Below are 13,424 nucleotides of genomic sequence, written 5' to 3'. Positions count from 1 at the left end.
GGAGAAGGGGTGATGGCAGCATTCTACATCCCACCCAACATCCCTGGGAGCCTGGCCCTTGGGGCTGCCCCTCACCCCTGCCCCTGGCGCAGCCCTTGGCCTCATACACCAGACTCCGAAAGGCTCTTTACTGTGTGGCCGAGGCCTCAGCAGTGTTTGGCACATTTACAAAAGAGACTGAAAATGGGGATGGCAGCACGACGCTGCAGGAGAGGAGGTGCCTGGCAGAAACATGCAGTTCCTGGGGCAGCGAGGCCAGCTGGTCTGGGCTGTGGGGGGCTCCCAAAGGAGGGAGCATCCTGCTCCAGTCTCACCGCCATTCTGCCTGCCTGGCCATGGGGAAATCCTGGCTCACTCCATAATAAGTTAATACAAATCACAGCAAGAGAAATATATACAAGGCGTGAGCCTCTGCCCACAGCAGTGCTCTGGGCAGGGGCTCCTGCCCTGCCCTGCCCTGCCCCAGGGCCCCCCGGGCCACTATAAAAATCCAGTCGCCAGCAAAACAGCGACGGTCTACTGACACTGCAGGGGTCCCCACATCCCTGAGGCAGCCCAGCCTCCACCCAAAGGCTGGAGCCAGTGTCCTGTCTCCCATCAAAACATTTTGTGGGGGATGCACCCTGCCAGTGCAGCTCCTGCTGGACAGGCACCACTTGCCAACATCACCCTGGGAACCACCTGGCCCTGGCAGTCTCTGCCCCAAGGCCACCCCGGTCCAGCTTGGGAAAAAGGGGAGTGGGAAGCTGTTCTGGGGTGTAGGGAGGGTGGCTAGGGCAAGGGGACCTTCTGAGGAGGCAGGTTTGGGGAAGTATTGCCTAGGAGCCGCTCTTGGGGCCAGGGTGGGACAGGGCACACATGCTCAGGGTAGTCCCTGCTGGGAAACAGGCTGTGGGACCTGCTCTTTGAGGAAAGGACATAGCGGACAGGCACTTGGGGAGTTGCTGGGTGGTGCAATGGGGTGGGGGCAGGCATGGGGAGCTGCTCTTGGGAAAAGTGGGCTCAAATATGGGGAGGAAAATTATAGGATGCAGGATGAGCGTGCCCGGGCCATAGGGTAACACACAGCAACAGGGGCTCAGGAACCCACTACCCCAGCAAAGCCACTTGCACTGCATGTCCATGGATGCTGGTCCCTGGGCTGAGTCCCTGTCAAAGAGCTTCCCCAGCACCTCTGGGTCACATGGGAAGCTGGGGCTTGCCCAGACGTGTCTCCAAGAAGGGTCTTCATCTGCAGCCCCAAGCTGCATGTGGCCATCCAGGGCTGAAGACACAGCCGTGCCTGTCCAAGGGGTTCTGTTGGAGCAGGCTGGGGTGCTGGTGTTACTCGAGGTCACTGGGCTGACTTATACCCTCACGGTAGGGCCAGAGCCCGTGGTGAGGGGCACGGTGGAGCTGCAGTCATAGTCCAGGTCCACCACAGCATGGGAGCTGGCAATAAGACTGTTCAGAGATGGTCCTGTTTGCCGCTCCCGGAAACTCTGGATGTAGCTCTGCTTGAGAGAGGAGGAACAGAAAGTGAGAGGGACTCTGCTCCTGACGCATTCTATTCCACACCACCCCAGCCTAAACTTTGCAGCAGCCACCCTGCTTTTCCCCCCTGAAATAGCCCTGTGCAATCCTCAGTACTTGGGTCCTCCGGGGTCTGGGCACAGTGCAGTGCACAGTCTCATGCTTTCCCTGGGTGCACACTTCACACCTCGCCTGCTGCTTGTTTCTACTAAGCCCACAGTGCTTTGGCTAGCAGTTTTCATTTGCTTGCAAAGATTGAATTGCTCTATGGTGGTGATGTCCTAGCTTAGCCCTTTCTGAGCTGCCTGATCCCTGGGGTGCCTCAGTCTCATCACCCCTTGAGAAGCTAAGATACCAACTGCTGCTTGGGCACCTCAAATGGAGAAAGAAGTACTGTGTAGGCTGGGGGAGATCTCTACCCTGGCTGTGGGACTCACGGGGGAGAGCACATCCCCATCGAAGCGGCGCACAGGGTTGGGCTTGCGGCGGTAAGCAGGCTCTGGTGGGTGGGCCTTGTGCTGGTGGGGTGGTGGGTGGTGGGGTCTCCGCTTCTTCTTCTCCTTTCGGTCTTCCCGCTGCTTGATTCGCATCAGCTGCACTCGGCGTTGCTGCCGGCTGATGATCACTATGGAGCAGAAGGGCCTGTGAGCACTAGGGAGCACACCCAGATGATCTCCACACCCAAACCAGTACCAGCTTTGTGCACCCAAGCCTCCTCTTGAGTGCTGTGCCACCACAGAGTCCCAAAACCTGTAGCTGTTCATGCAAACCAGGGGCTGGGAACCTCCACCCTGGTCCCCAGTGTCCCTGGCTCCTGCACTCACCCTGCGCCATACACATCTTCCCTAGACCCCACATACCTTCTGTATGAGAGTAGCCCTCGGCTGTGACCTTCCACTGGACCAGGACACCAAGTGTGGTGAGAAGCGGCCAGATGCCCAGAATGACCCAGCTGTACCAGCACACAGGGCGAGCAGGGGCCACCTTGATGCGCTCATAGATATATTGTACCAGGAGGAAAAGCTCGATGAAGTAGTCAACGGTGACGGTCATGATGGCACTCCCAAAGACGGCAGTGGAGAGGGTGGTGAAGAAGCGCTGCCACTGCAGGGTGAGGACAGCAAAGAGCATCCCCACGCCCAGGAGCAGCGCAATGGGGATCCACACGGTTGGTGGGTGGTAGAATTGCTCCATCACCACCAGCGTGGCCACTGCCAGCAGCAGCCCCAGGAGCAGCCCCACCATGAAGAGGCCAACACTACGCACCAGCATGGTGACCAGCCCACACAGGACTCCAATGCCCAGCCCGATGCCCACTGAGGCTTCCACGCTCAGCTGTGTGTCCAGCACCCGCTCCTTGTAGCACAGCATGAAGATTATGATGGAGCCAAACATCAGCCCTGTCAGGAACATGACGGCCTTGAAGCAGCGGTAGCCTATGGAGAAAACACCATAGTCAGGGAGTGGATGGACAGCACATCCCAGCTGCCACCTGCCCTTCTCCCCATTTGCCCTGTCAGATGCTGGGTTGGGCTGGCTCACCAAAGAAGCAGTAGATGATGCCAAAAAGGCAGCACATGGCGCACACCACTGAGGGCACCACCTGGTAGCGACGCTCAATTTCCTGCTGACAGCTGTGCTCCCACTCCTGGCTGGGCTCGTGCGGCAGCAGCTTGAACCGCAGTGTCTGCACAGTTGCAGTCATGGCTCCGGGGACTCCTGGGAGAGGCATCAAAATCTCCACTCCTGCCTCATGGCTTTCTGGCAAACCTGTGTCCTGGCACCCACCCCACCTGGTGAGAGAGAGAGACATGGGGAATGGAGATACTGCTGGCATGTGTCCAGCAGCAGTCACCACTCAGCCACCAGAAATCCTGAACCACCCCTCACTACCTGTGTGGGAGGGGAGGGAGTAGGGGATCAGTCTCATCGGCAAGGCTGCAGACCATCACCCAACATGTGGCTGCAGGGATACACTGTCCGCAGAGAACCTGCCAGCACTCCCAGGAGCTTTGTGTTGCTTTATAAATTTTCTGTGGTTTCAATTTCCTGTCCGTGGCCCTCCAGCACCCTTTTCCTGCTCGATTAACGGGAGACTTGCACAACCTGGTATTTTCTGCCCGTAAAGTAATTATGCTCAGTAATTAAGTCACCCCTCAGTCTTCTATTTTTATAGGCTAAACAGATTGAGCTCTTTAAGCTTGTACTCTAAAGCATTTTCTCCAATCCTCTAATCATATTTCTGGCTATTTTTCATCTCCACTCCAGCTCCTAGTGTCCTTGTAAAAACAAACTGGGCCTCCACATTGGATCCCGCCCTCCCAGGCCAACTCATGGGGCCAGAGGGCCACCAGCCCTAGATGGCACTGCTTCTTACCCAAGGGGCTCACCCGTAATGTCGTAGCTGTGCTAGGACAGTGAGAAAGCAGTTACAGGGCCCCCCGCAGCGCCTACACAGACAGAGGGGTCATAATCCCCTGTAAAGACTGATCCAGCTCCAGTTTAAACCTAATTACAGCAGCCGTCTGCCTGCTCCCACCTGGAGCCAGTTCCAGCATCCCTTTGCCCCTGTAGTCCCTTTACAGGCTCAGTTGGTTCAGAATGGGTTTATTGTCACTAATTGTCCCCAGGCCAGCATCACTCTTCCCAGTGCCAAGTTAAAGCAGCCAGTTCAGGACAGCTCACAAAAACAGCGCTCTGAGAAGGAACAGGGAAGAGGGCAGAGGCTCTTGCCCAGCACCTCGCTGCTGCCCAGCCGGACTCCACTGGCATCTCTTCCCCTGCCACTGGCCTCCTCCCTCCCTCGGCTGGGGAAGGAAACACCAGCTAGGGCAAATCCCCGTAGAGAAGTAAACCACAGAGCCTAATCCCAAGGAAGCAGGTGGGCAGAGAGTGGGCAGACAAGCATGGGGCCCCAGGGATGCTAAGCAGGATTGGACTTTACCCACACAGCCCAGGAGTGACGTGCTGGCCCTGGCAGGGATGGGTGATGCTGTGGATGCGAGCAGGGCTCTGCTGGCCCAGGAGGCCTGGGATTGGGCATGGTACGGCACGGCTCAGCATGGCCGGTGGAGTGGCAAAAGGGCACAGAGGTGCTCCTCTCTGGCCTCAGCCCATGCCAGGCCGATGAAGGGCTCGGGGCAGGAACGCCTGGGGAGGCCGGTCCCGGCGGGGCGGCGGGCAGGGCTGCGGGCAGCGGTGCGGCAGGCTCGCGGCGCCCATTGGCGCGGGCACTGTTGCTAGGGGAGCCCAGCGCCTGCTCATTGGCGCCGGGACTTACCCACCTGCTGCTGCCCACCCTGGGCCCCCCGGCCCCCTCTCCCTGCCCCGCAGGGCACAGCGTGGCGGGGCTGGGGGCAGGTCCGGGGCATGGTTCCGCCGCGGCGCCCGCCGGCCGGGCCCCACTGCACCCGCCGGGCCCTGGGCCGGCGAGGCGGGCGCGGCGTTGCCGAGCGACGGCCGCAAAGGCCGCCGGGGCGCGGGGCCGCTCCGCCCCTCTCTTTGTTCGGGGCGGGGGTCCCGGGGGCCGCTCCGCCGGGCCGCCCACAAGCCCACCCCGGGCTTCCCGCTCGCTCCGCCGGATGAGGGAAGGACCGAGAGCCCCAGCCCTTCCCCCGAAGGGTCAGGCACCTCCTCCGCTTGCCGGGCCCCCACGTGCTGGCCCTCCCCTGCCGCTCTGCCCGCTCCCACCTGCGCTCCCAGCGCGGCAGCGGCGGCGGCCCCGCGGTGCCCGGCGCTCCTGGCGCTCCCGGCGCTCCCGGCCGCGGAACCCGCGCATGGTGGCGGCGCGGCCGCCGCGCGGTGCTGAGCGGACAGCTCCGCTGGCGTCACGGCGACGTCACCGCGTGCCGGGGGCGGGGCCGCCGTGCTCGGGGGCGGGGCCTCTACCATGGGCGGGGCGTGAGGTGAGGTGGGGTGTAAATTGGGGGGTGTACTGGGGTGCCCATTGGGGTGTGCATGGGGTGCGGTGGGGTGTAAATTGTGGTTTGCATGGGGTCTGCATAGGGTGTAAATTGGGGGGTGCATGGGGATGTGCATTGAGGTGTGCATTTGGGTGTACATTGGGGTGTGCACAGGTGCATACATCAGGGTGTGCTGTGCCTGTGCTGTGGCGTGGGCTGGGGACTCAGCCCAAGGCCCTGTGTGCAGTGTGGCACAACACACTCCATGCTGTGCCATGTGATCAGTGTACAGTGACTGCGAGGGCTGTGGGCACCTCAGCATGTTGTGTAGGGACAGAGTGGATTGGGGTACAGGGGTGTGGATGTGTAAACTGCAGGATAACCTCATGTCAGGTGTGCGTGGGGTTGTGCAGTGTGCAAGGGGCTGTGCCAGGGCCATGGGGACTACAGTGGCTGCATTCAGAGGGGGCAAATGCACACACACATCACGGGGACCTAGAGCAGGTACCCACCCGTCCCCCTGCAAATGGATGGGAGATACAGCTATGGTAGGCAGGTGCAGGGACATGGCGCTCTGCAGAGGCAGAACTCTGTGGAGCTGACACCTCCTGGCTGTGGTGCCCAGGGATTCCCAGGAAATCCTGGCAGGGAGAAAGCTCTTGGCAGCAGCTGCCATTCTCCTGGCAGCCCCTTCCCAGCCTCATGCCAACACTGGGGAGACAAAGGCGGGAGCTGCAGCTGGTGGGGGGCTGAGAAGGGGCTGCCGGAGGACCGGTGCTGATGGCTGCTTACCCCAAAGGATCTCCCAAGGCTGGGCATGGGGATCCTGGGCTCAGCTACTGCCCAGGTAAACCCCGAGGAGGTGTGTGCTCTGACCACAGTTTCTTCTCCATGCAGGTTTCCTAGACTCAGAGTCTGAAAACTTCATTACTTTCTCTGACCTGCATCTCTGTCTAAATGTAAGTTCAGATCACCAGGGTCGTTGCGGAATCAAACCTCTCATCATTCATGTAAAATGATCCAGGTTTGTATAAGGTGTTCCAATCCATAAACGAAATAAAATACATCTATTTCTAACACATTTCTCTGTGCACAGAAAACAGGCTCCTTTGTTTTTTATATGAGCATGCCTGCTTTTTTGACTTTCATGCATGAAAAAAAATCTCTACTCATTTCTTAGTTCTGCATATTTTCCCTTCTGGTATTTCCTCAGCCCATTGCATTCTCTCTCCTTCTAGTTTTTATATGTTCTTCATTAAACTGCCATCCACATGACCGCCTTTGCCTATTGCTTGTCTTGGCCTATTCAGGAGAAAAAAGGCTTATGAGAATGAACTGAATTTGGATGATGGTCTAGTAACTCAGAGGGGTGGGATGCTGCCAACCGCTTCCTGAGGAAAACAGGATGCTTTGTTTCAGAAAATGAAAGAGATCCTGGAGCGTAGTGGGCCCCCGCCTGCCCTCAGTGCCCTGCAGTGCTCTGTGGCTGCTGGTGCTCGCCAGGGTAGGTGGGCTGCATTTCATGGGGAGGGTGGAATGGGCTCACCACCAGCCGCAGTAAATCCAGAGGCACTTGAGAGTCCCAACGGCTGTGAGCCTGCGGGAAGTGAAGCCATGGGCAGGGAATGGGTGGAAAGGCCAGGTCCTCCTTCTTGTCCTTATGCTTAGCAGTGAGCAGCCATCTAGGGCTGCTCTCCTTGAAGCCTCTGGGTTGGATCATTCCTGTGCCAGAAGCTCCATTTGTGCAGCAAACTCTGCCCCAAGAGCTCTGTCTGCCCGGGGGGCTCTCAGTCAGCTGGTGCAGCAGTGGCTCTGTGCTGCAGACAGCTTGCAGTGGGGTGGTGACCTGACCCCAGCTAGAAGAGCCCACTTTGGTTCAGTCTGACTCACATAAGGGTCCCTGCTGCTGGGATCTCCTGCAGTCTGCCTGCCCTCCTCCTGCTCCGGGATGGTTTGCTATTCTGCATCCAAAGGTCTTCCAGCCGCTGCTGGCCCTCCTGGCACGCCTGTTCCCGAGGCACCGGCCGTGCTCAGCTGCCTCCTGCAGCCCGCGGTCCACGCTTTGCTGAGGCCAGACCCCCCCGTCCTTCATCCACCCACAACCACCAGGCACCTCCTGGTTACCTCTAGGTGGAGTCCAGCGCCACCGCCCATACCTTTTGGAAGACCCTCGGGCAGGGATTTGGGGAATGTGTCGCTTGAAGCCCAGAATGAATTCCCCAGCGCCCTGTTTTGGGCTGTCCTGGGGAAGGGACACACGGCCCCGCGGCCACCCTGCCCCAGTTACAACGGGCAAGCTCGGGTTCTCCGAGCCGGAGTGCGCTCTGTGGGAGGGCAGCCAGGCCCGGAGGCGCTGCACCGCTGCTCGGCAGCGCCGGGGGCGCACGCGGCGGCCCGGCCGGGGCCGATGCGGTGCGCGGTGCCAATGTCGGTGAACGGTGCAGCCCCACCGCGCCGTCCCCCGGCCCAGCCCGGCCGCCGCCCCTTGGGGCTGCGAGCGGTGCCGGCGGTGCCCTCGGGGCTGCGGAGGCCCACGGCGGCGCCGTCTCCCGGCAACCTGGACCCGCCCCCATGCCCCTCCCGCCGTTCGATTGGCCGCGCTGTCGCGTGACGCAACTCCGGCAGCGCGGTCCATTGGCCGGGGCGGGTGACGCCATGGGGCGGAGCTAGCGGGTGACACGTCGGACGGCGGCGCCGCCAGCGGCAGCCGGAGCTGCTCCTGGTCCCGGTCGCGGTCTTGTCCCAGCCATGCGGTTGTCGCTGGTGTTGTCGGTGCTACGGCCCGCCGGGCCCGTGGCCATCGGCATCTCGCTGGGCTTCACCCTCAGCCTGCTTAGCGTCACTTGGGTGGAGGAGCCCTGTGGGCCGCCGCCGCGCCCCGCCACCGGCCCGCGCCCCGACGGCGGCCCCGCACCGGCCCCCGGTCCCGCCAACGGCAACGCGGCGCGCAGGCCCAACGCCGTGCCCGCCGCTCTGGGCGCCGACAGCTGGGAGCCTCGCGTCGTGCCCTACCGCCCGCCCAGCCCCGGCAGGGCCGCCAAGAAGGCTGTCAGGTGCGGGGGGGGCCGGGCCGGGCTGGGCTGGGCATGCTGGGCCGCAGTGTGGGGGAGCGGCCGCCGTTCACCGAGCTTCTTAGCTGCGGGTAGCTGCGGGCGAGCTCGAGGTGCCCAGGTGTGGCCGTGTGCCTGCTGGGCTGGGGCTGTGGAGCTTTACAAGAGGCCCAGCGATGTACTTTATTCTCCCTGAAGCCACGCAGGGCTGCAGGCGGATTTTCTCCTTGCCTTCTGCCCCTTCTTCTTCTTACCCCCAGCCCACAGCAAGCACCCTGAAGAGCCTCCTGCCCGCGCTGCTGCCCTCTGTCCGAAGGTTGCTCGCTGTACGTAGGCTGCAGTACATGCTGCCGGGCACCCTGCCACGGTCCCCTCTTGCCTCAGCAGGGACCCCTCCCGTGGTGACATGTCCCAGCTCAGAGCTGCAAACTGCGGCCTCTCCGAAGCCGGCTGCAGCCCCGTCTCAGTGTCCCCTGGATGACAGGGAGCAGGCAGTGAAAGGGCCTCCTTGTCCTGGCGAGGTGGTGGGCGGATGAAGGGGGCTGAATGGGGCCAGTGTGTACCAGGCAGCGGCTGGGGAACGGGATGGGGGGGTTCGCTTCCTGCCACTGCACCAGGCCGGGAGAATTAAACCTGAAAGTCATTGTGAGTGCAACAGCTGGGGGCCTTGGTGGGGAGAAGGACACAACCAGCCACTTGCTGGCTTCAGACACCTGTGTGGGGCTTGGCGTCCCCAGAGAGGAGAGCAAGGGCTCTCCTGCTCTAGAACAGTATGTCCGATAGGGCAGCAGGAAGGTGCTTCCCAGTTCGTCTGTCCTGGCTGGGACTGGCCTCATAGTCTAGGTGCCTGGTGGGCATGTCCCTGCTAGAGCTAGGGTGTGCAGCCCTGTTTCCTGCTTTCAGCTGTTTTCAGCCTTTTGAGAACCTCTGTTTTGAGCTGGACTAGCCAGCTCATGGGGAAGGTCCTTTATGGCAAAGTACTCTTCTGTGCCTCTGGCATAGTGGCAGCCAGTAATGTTGGGGTGATGTCTTCTGTGTGCAACTGAAACCTGGGAGCAGTTCCTGCAGAGGAACTGAGGTTGGTGCCATTGGTTGCAACAGGGAGGGTGCAGGCTGAGGAGGGCTGCAGTGCCCTGGGGCCAAACATTGTCTTCCTCCTGCAGGACCCGGTACATCAGCACAGAACTGGGGATGCGGCAGCGGCTCTTCGTGGGTGTGCTGACCTCCAAGAGCACTCTGAACACACTGGGGGTGGCTGTCAACCGCACTCTGGCCCACCGCCTGGAGCGCCTGGTGTACTTCACGGGCACAAGGGGCCGCAAGGTGCCCCATGGCATGACGGTGGTGACACACAGTGACGAGCGGCCCATTTGGAACATGTACCAGACTGTCAGGTACCTTCTGGACCACTACGTGAATGATTTCGACTGGTTCTTCCTGGTGCAGGACGATACCTACACAGAGGCACATCGCATCAGCCGCCTGGTTGCCCACCTCAGCATTGACACCCACCTCTACCTGGGCCGTCCTGAGGAGTTCATCGGGGGGGACACTGAGGGACGTTACTGCTACGGCGGGTTTGGCTACCTGCTGTCCCGCAGCCTCCTCCTGCTCCTGCAGCAGCACCTGGAGAGCTGCCGCAATGATATCCTCAGCGCCCGGCCTGATGAGTGGCTGGGCCGCTGCATCATTGACTACACAGGTGTCAACTGTGCTGAGGAACATGAGGTAGGTCCTGCAGCAGAGATGGCCTGGGAGGACCAGCCCTTGCACCCTGACGTCCTTTGAGCTTGCTGTGTATCTGCTAGGGTGGGAGTGCAGGTTGAGACTAGCTGTGACCTATCTCTCCTGACTGCCACAGGGTCTGCATTACCACTATTTTGAGCTGGGGAAAAATGTGGATCCTGAGCGGGAGACTGATCTCCGTTTCCAGAGCGCCTTCACTGTCCACCCTGTGTTGGATCCCCTCCAGATGTACCGGCTGCACAAGTACTTTGCACAGGTGGAGCTTGAGAGGACCTACCAGGAGATCCAACAGCTCCAGGTGAGACCTGTTTCGGCTGGGAGGGTCCTGGTTTCATCTGTCATACCTGTGGGCTTTCTGGTTGCTCTGCAAGTTTCTTACCTGATCCTGCTGTGGGACAGGATCAGCTGAGCCCATGTGGCTACAGAGGCAGTGGTGCTGTCTGGAGAGCAGCTTTGGATCTAGACGGGTCTTGGAGATATGGTGGTGGTTCAGAATGATTAAGCCAGCAGGGTACAGAGGTCCATCAGCAAAGGCCAGATAGAGTCGGGGAGCAAACCTGAGGTGCTGGATGGGAGCCAGGTTGAAAACAGAGTTGTTCTGGCACTGTTCTTTGAGCTAGCTCTGGCAGATCTCTGAGTACTGGGAGTCAGTTTGGCTGTTGCCAGAGCTGGAAGACCTACTTGTGCCTTGGCTCTCGCTCCTCCATCTCTCCTCTTGCAGATGGAGATCCAGAATGCCAGCAGCCTGTCTGCTGATGGGGACCACAGTGCCACGTGGCCTGTCGGCATCCCGCCCCCATTCCAGCCCAAAACCCGCTTTGAAGTGCTGCGCTGGGACTACTTCACAGAGGAGCAGGTCTATGCCTGTGTGGACGGCTCCCCCAAGTGTGAGCTGCATGGTGCAGATCTGGCAGATGTGGCTGATGTGGTGGCCACAGCCATGGAGGAGCTGAACCACAAGTACCAGCCAGTGCTCCATGTCCACAAGCAGCAGCTGGTGAATGGGTATCGGCGCTTTGACCCCACACGTGGCATGGAGTACACGCTGGACCTTCAGGTGGAGGTGGTCACCCAGAAGGGGCACAGCCGCTCCGTCACTAAGCGCGTGCACCTGGTGAGGCCCCTCAGCGAGGTGGAGATCATCCCCATGCCATATGTGACAGAAGCCAGTCGCATCAATGTCATCCTGCCGCTGACAGTCCATGACCGGGACTACGCTGCTCGCTTTTTGGAGGCTTATGCGGCAGCTGCTTTTGAGAGCAGTGAGAACGCGGTGCTCACCTTCCTCTTCATCTATGACCCCTTTGAAGCCCAGCAGGTCACCCAAAATGACATCTTTGCCTCTGTGAAGGCCCAGATCACGGAGTATGAGCACAAGTATGCGGAGGTAAAGATCCCATGGATCAGTGTTAAGACAGATGCACCTTCCCAAATCAAGGTCATGGACATTATCTCCAAGAAGCATCCTGTGGACACACTTTTCTTTGTGGCCGGCGTGGGAACAGAGGTCACCATTGACTTCCTGAACCGCTGCCGGATGAATACCATAAATAACTGGCAGGTCTTCTTCCCCATCCACTTCCAGGGCTACAACCCAGCCATTGCTTACCACAACCAGGTGCCACCTGCCACGCTGGACCTGCTGCGGGATGTGGGGCGCTTCGACCGCGATGTCTTCCACGAAGCTTGCTTCTATAATGCCGACTACATGGCAGCACGCACCCGCATGGCAGGTGACGTGCAGGAGAATGAGGACATTCTGGAGACCCTGGACATCTATGACATGTTCATCAAGTACTCCAATCTCCATGTCTTCCGGGCTGTGGAGCCTGCCCTGCTGCAGCACTACCGGCATCAGGTGTGCAACCCTCGGCTCAGTGAGGAGATCTACCACCGCTGTGTGCAGAGCAGCCTGGAGAGTGTAGGCTCTCGCTCCCAGCTGGCAATGGTGCTTTTTGAGCAGGAGCAGGGAAACAGCACCTGAACCCTGGGGTATGGAGGGGCTGGCCCTGCCATGCCATGCCTGTCTGCTCACCCCACCTCTTCTACTGCCCCAAACTGTCTTCCTTCTTCCAGCAGCTGTGGGGGTTGCTGGTGGCCAAGCTCATAACTTGCCCTGCTGGGGCTGCCTGGGCTGGGGTCTGCCAGCCCAGGGTGCTGGCGTCTTTCTGGAGCAGCCATGGCTGTGCAGACCCCAGAGCAAGAAGGGGTCAGAGTCACTGAGCTGCAGGCTGGAATGCCTGGCTCCTCATCCCAGAGCTGCTGCTTGCTGACCCCATCCTTCTGTCCTGTCCCTGCTGCTCAGCACAGGGGAGATGGGCTGCCCTGTCCCTTGCTGGCCCCCCTTGACTGGGGGAGTGTAGATCCCAAGGTTTCCCTGCTGCAGGGCCATGACTGCCACAGGGCCTGGAGTGATCCCTTGTGGTTCCCCCAGTGCCCTGGGACAGGACTGTGCCCCTTGCTCCTTTGGAGCATTGGGCTGGCTGTGCCAGGAGAGCCATGTCTCTGTACCTGCCACAGGCTTGGACAGTGGGATGGGGCATGTCCCACCCCAAAAGAGCAAGAAGGAGGTTGGTTTGGGGGTTTTGCCACTTGGCAAGAAGCTGGAGTGCTCCTGACTAGTTGGGGTTTGGGGAGCTTGGCCCCTGGGACTGGTGGGCACAGGGGGTGCTGGAGGGGATCCTGCTGTATTCACGTACCGTGAACTGCTCCCCATGGGAATAGTGACCCAGGCCACTTCGGCCTTCGCAGTATTGTTAGGACGTTGGAGGTCACAGCCCTCAGACAAGAGCCTCCTGACAGAGGTAGGATCCCTCCCTATTGTGGGGCTGCCCTCGGGGCCAAGGGACATGGTACCCAATGCTGGTGGGCATGGTAGAGGGTTTGACTGTGCATCTCCTAAGGAGAAAGCGACTGAGGAGCTGCTCTCTGCTCCTTGTTTGTATTTAATAGGGGTAAAGAATGGGGAATGGGTTGCATTTACACTAATAAAATGGAGAGATGAACTGGTAAGCCTGGATGATTCTTTCATGGAGCACTTCTGGGTGTTCTGCTGTGGGTCTGTGTGGTGGTAGGTGCTGGCTCTACAAACTTGGGCTGCAGCTGGCTGGACAGATTCCTCACAGGGATGCTGCTTTCCCTAGGTACCTGCAACATCCTCTACCTGAGCTGGGAGATGACTACCTCTTCATGAGACTGCAGAAGCCCATTGCCT

At 60.0% G+C, this 13,424-nt stretch overlaps 2 protein-coding genes across 3 annotated transcripts; one reads left to right on the top strand and one right to left on the bottom strand.

Annotated features, from left to right (window-relative positions):
• Positions 1-114: 114 nt before the first annotated feature.
• Positions 115-5,343, bottom strand: TMEM198 (transmembrane protein 198). 2 transcript variants are annotated; one of them, XM_071562684.1, is made up of 5 exons: positions 5,203-5,343; positions 3,055-3,305; positions 2,373-2,948; positions 1,932-2,137; positions 115-1,493 (listed from the first exon to the last, which is right to left on the bottom strand). In XM_071562684.1, the coding sequence occupies exons 2-5, from the start codon at positions 3,242-3,244 to the stop codon at positions 1,347-1,349; spliced, it is 1,119 nt and encodes a 372-aa protein (XP_071418785.1). In that variant the 5' UTR covers positions 3,245-3,305; positions 5,203-5,343; the 3' UTR covers positions 115-1,346. The 2 variants fall into 2 exon arrangements, with proteins under 2 accessions (XP_071418785.1, XP_071418786.1); XM_071562685.1 differs by having other exon boundaries at positions 1,950-2,137.
• A 2,729-nt stretch (positions 5,344-8,072) lies between these two features.
• On the top strand, positions 8,073-13,215 carry CHPF (chondroitin polymerizing factor). The gene is made up of 4 exons (XM_071562585.1): positions 8,073-8,467; positions 9,628-10,192; positions 10,326-10,508; positions 10,932-13,215. Exons 1-4 carry the CDS (start codon positions 8,163-8,165, stop codon positions 12,192-12,194), a joined length of 2,316 nt encoding a protein of 771 aa, XP_071418686.1. The 5' UTR covers positions 8,073-8,162; the 3' UTR covers positions 12,195-13,215.
• Positions 13,216-13,424: the final 209 nt, after the last annotated feature.

The sequence above is a fragment of the Pithys albifrons genome, chromosome 8 (genome assembly GCF_047495875.1).
Source record: "Pithys albifrons albifrons isolate INPA30051 chromosome 8, PitAlb_v1, whole genome shotgun sequence".
In the NCBI taxonomy this organism is placed as follows: Eukaryota; Metazoa; Chordata; class Aves; order Passeriformes; family Thamnophilidae; genus Pithys; species Pithys albifrons.
The sequence above is the reverse complement of the archived record's forward strand: the minus strand, read 5'-3'. Positions and strand labels throughout refer to the sequence as shown.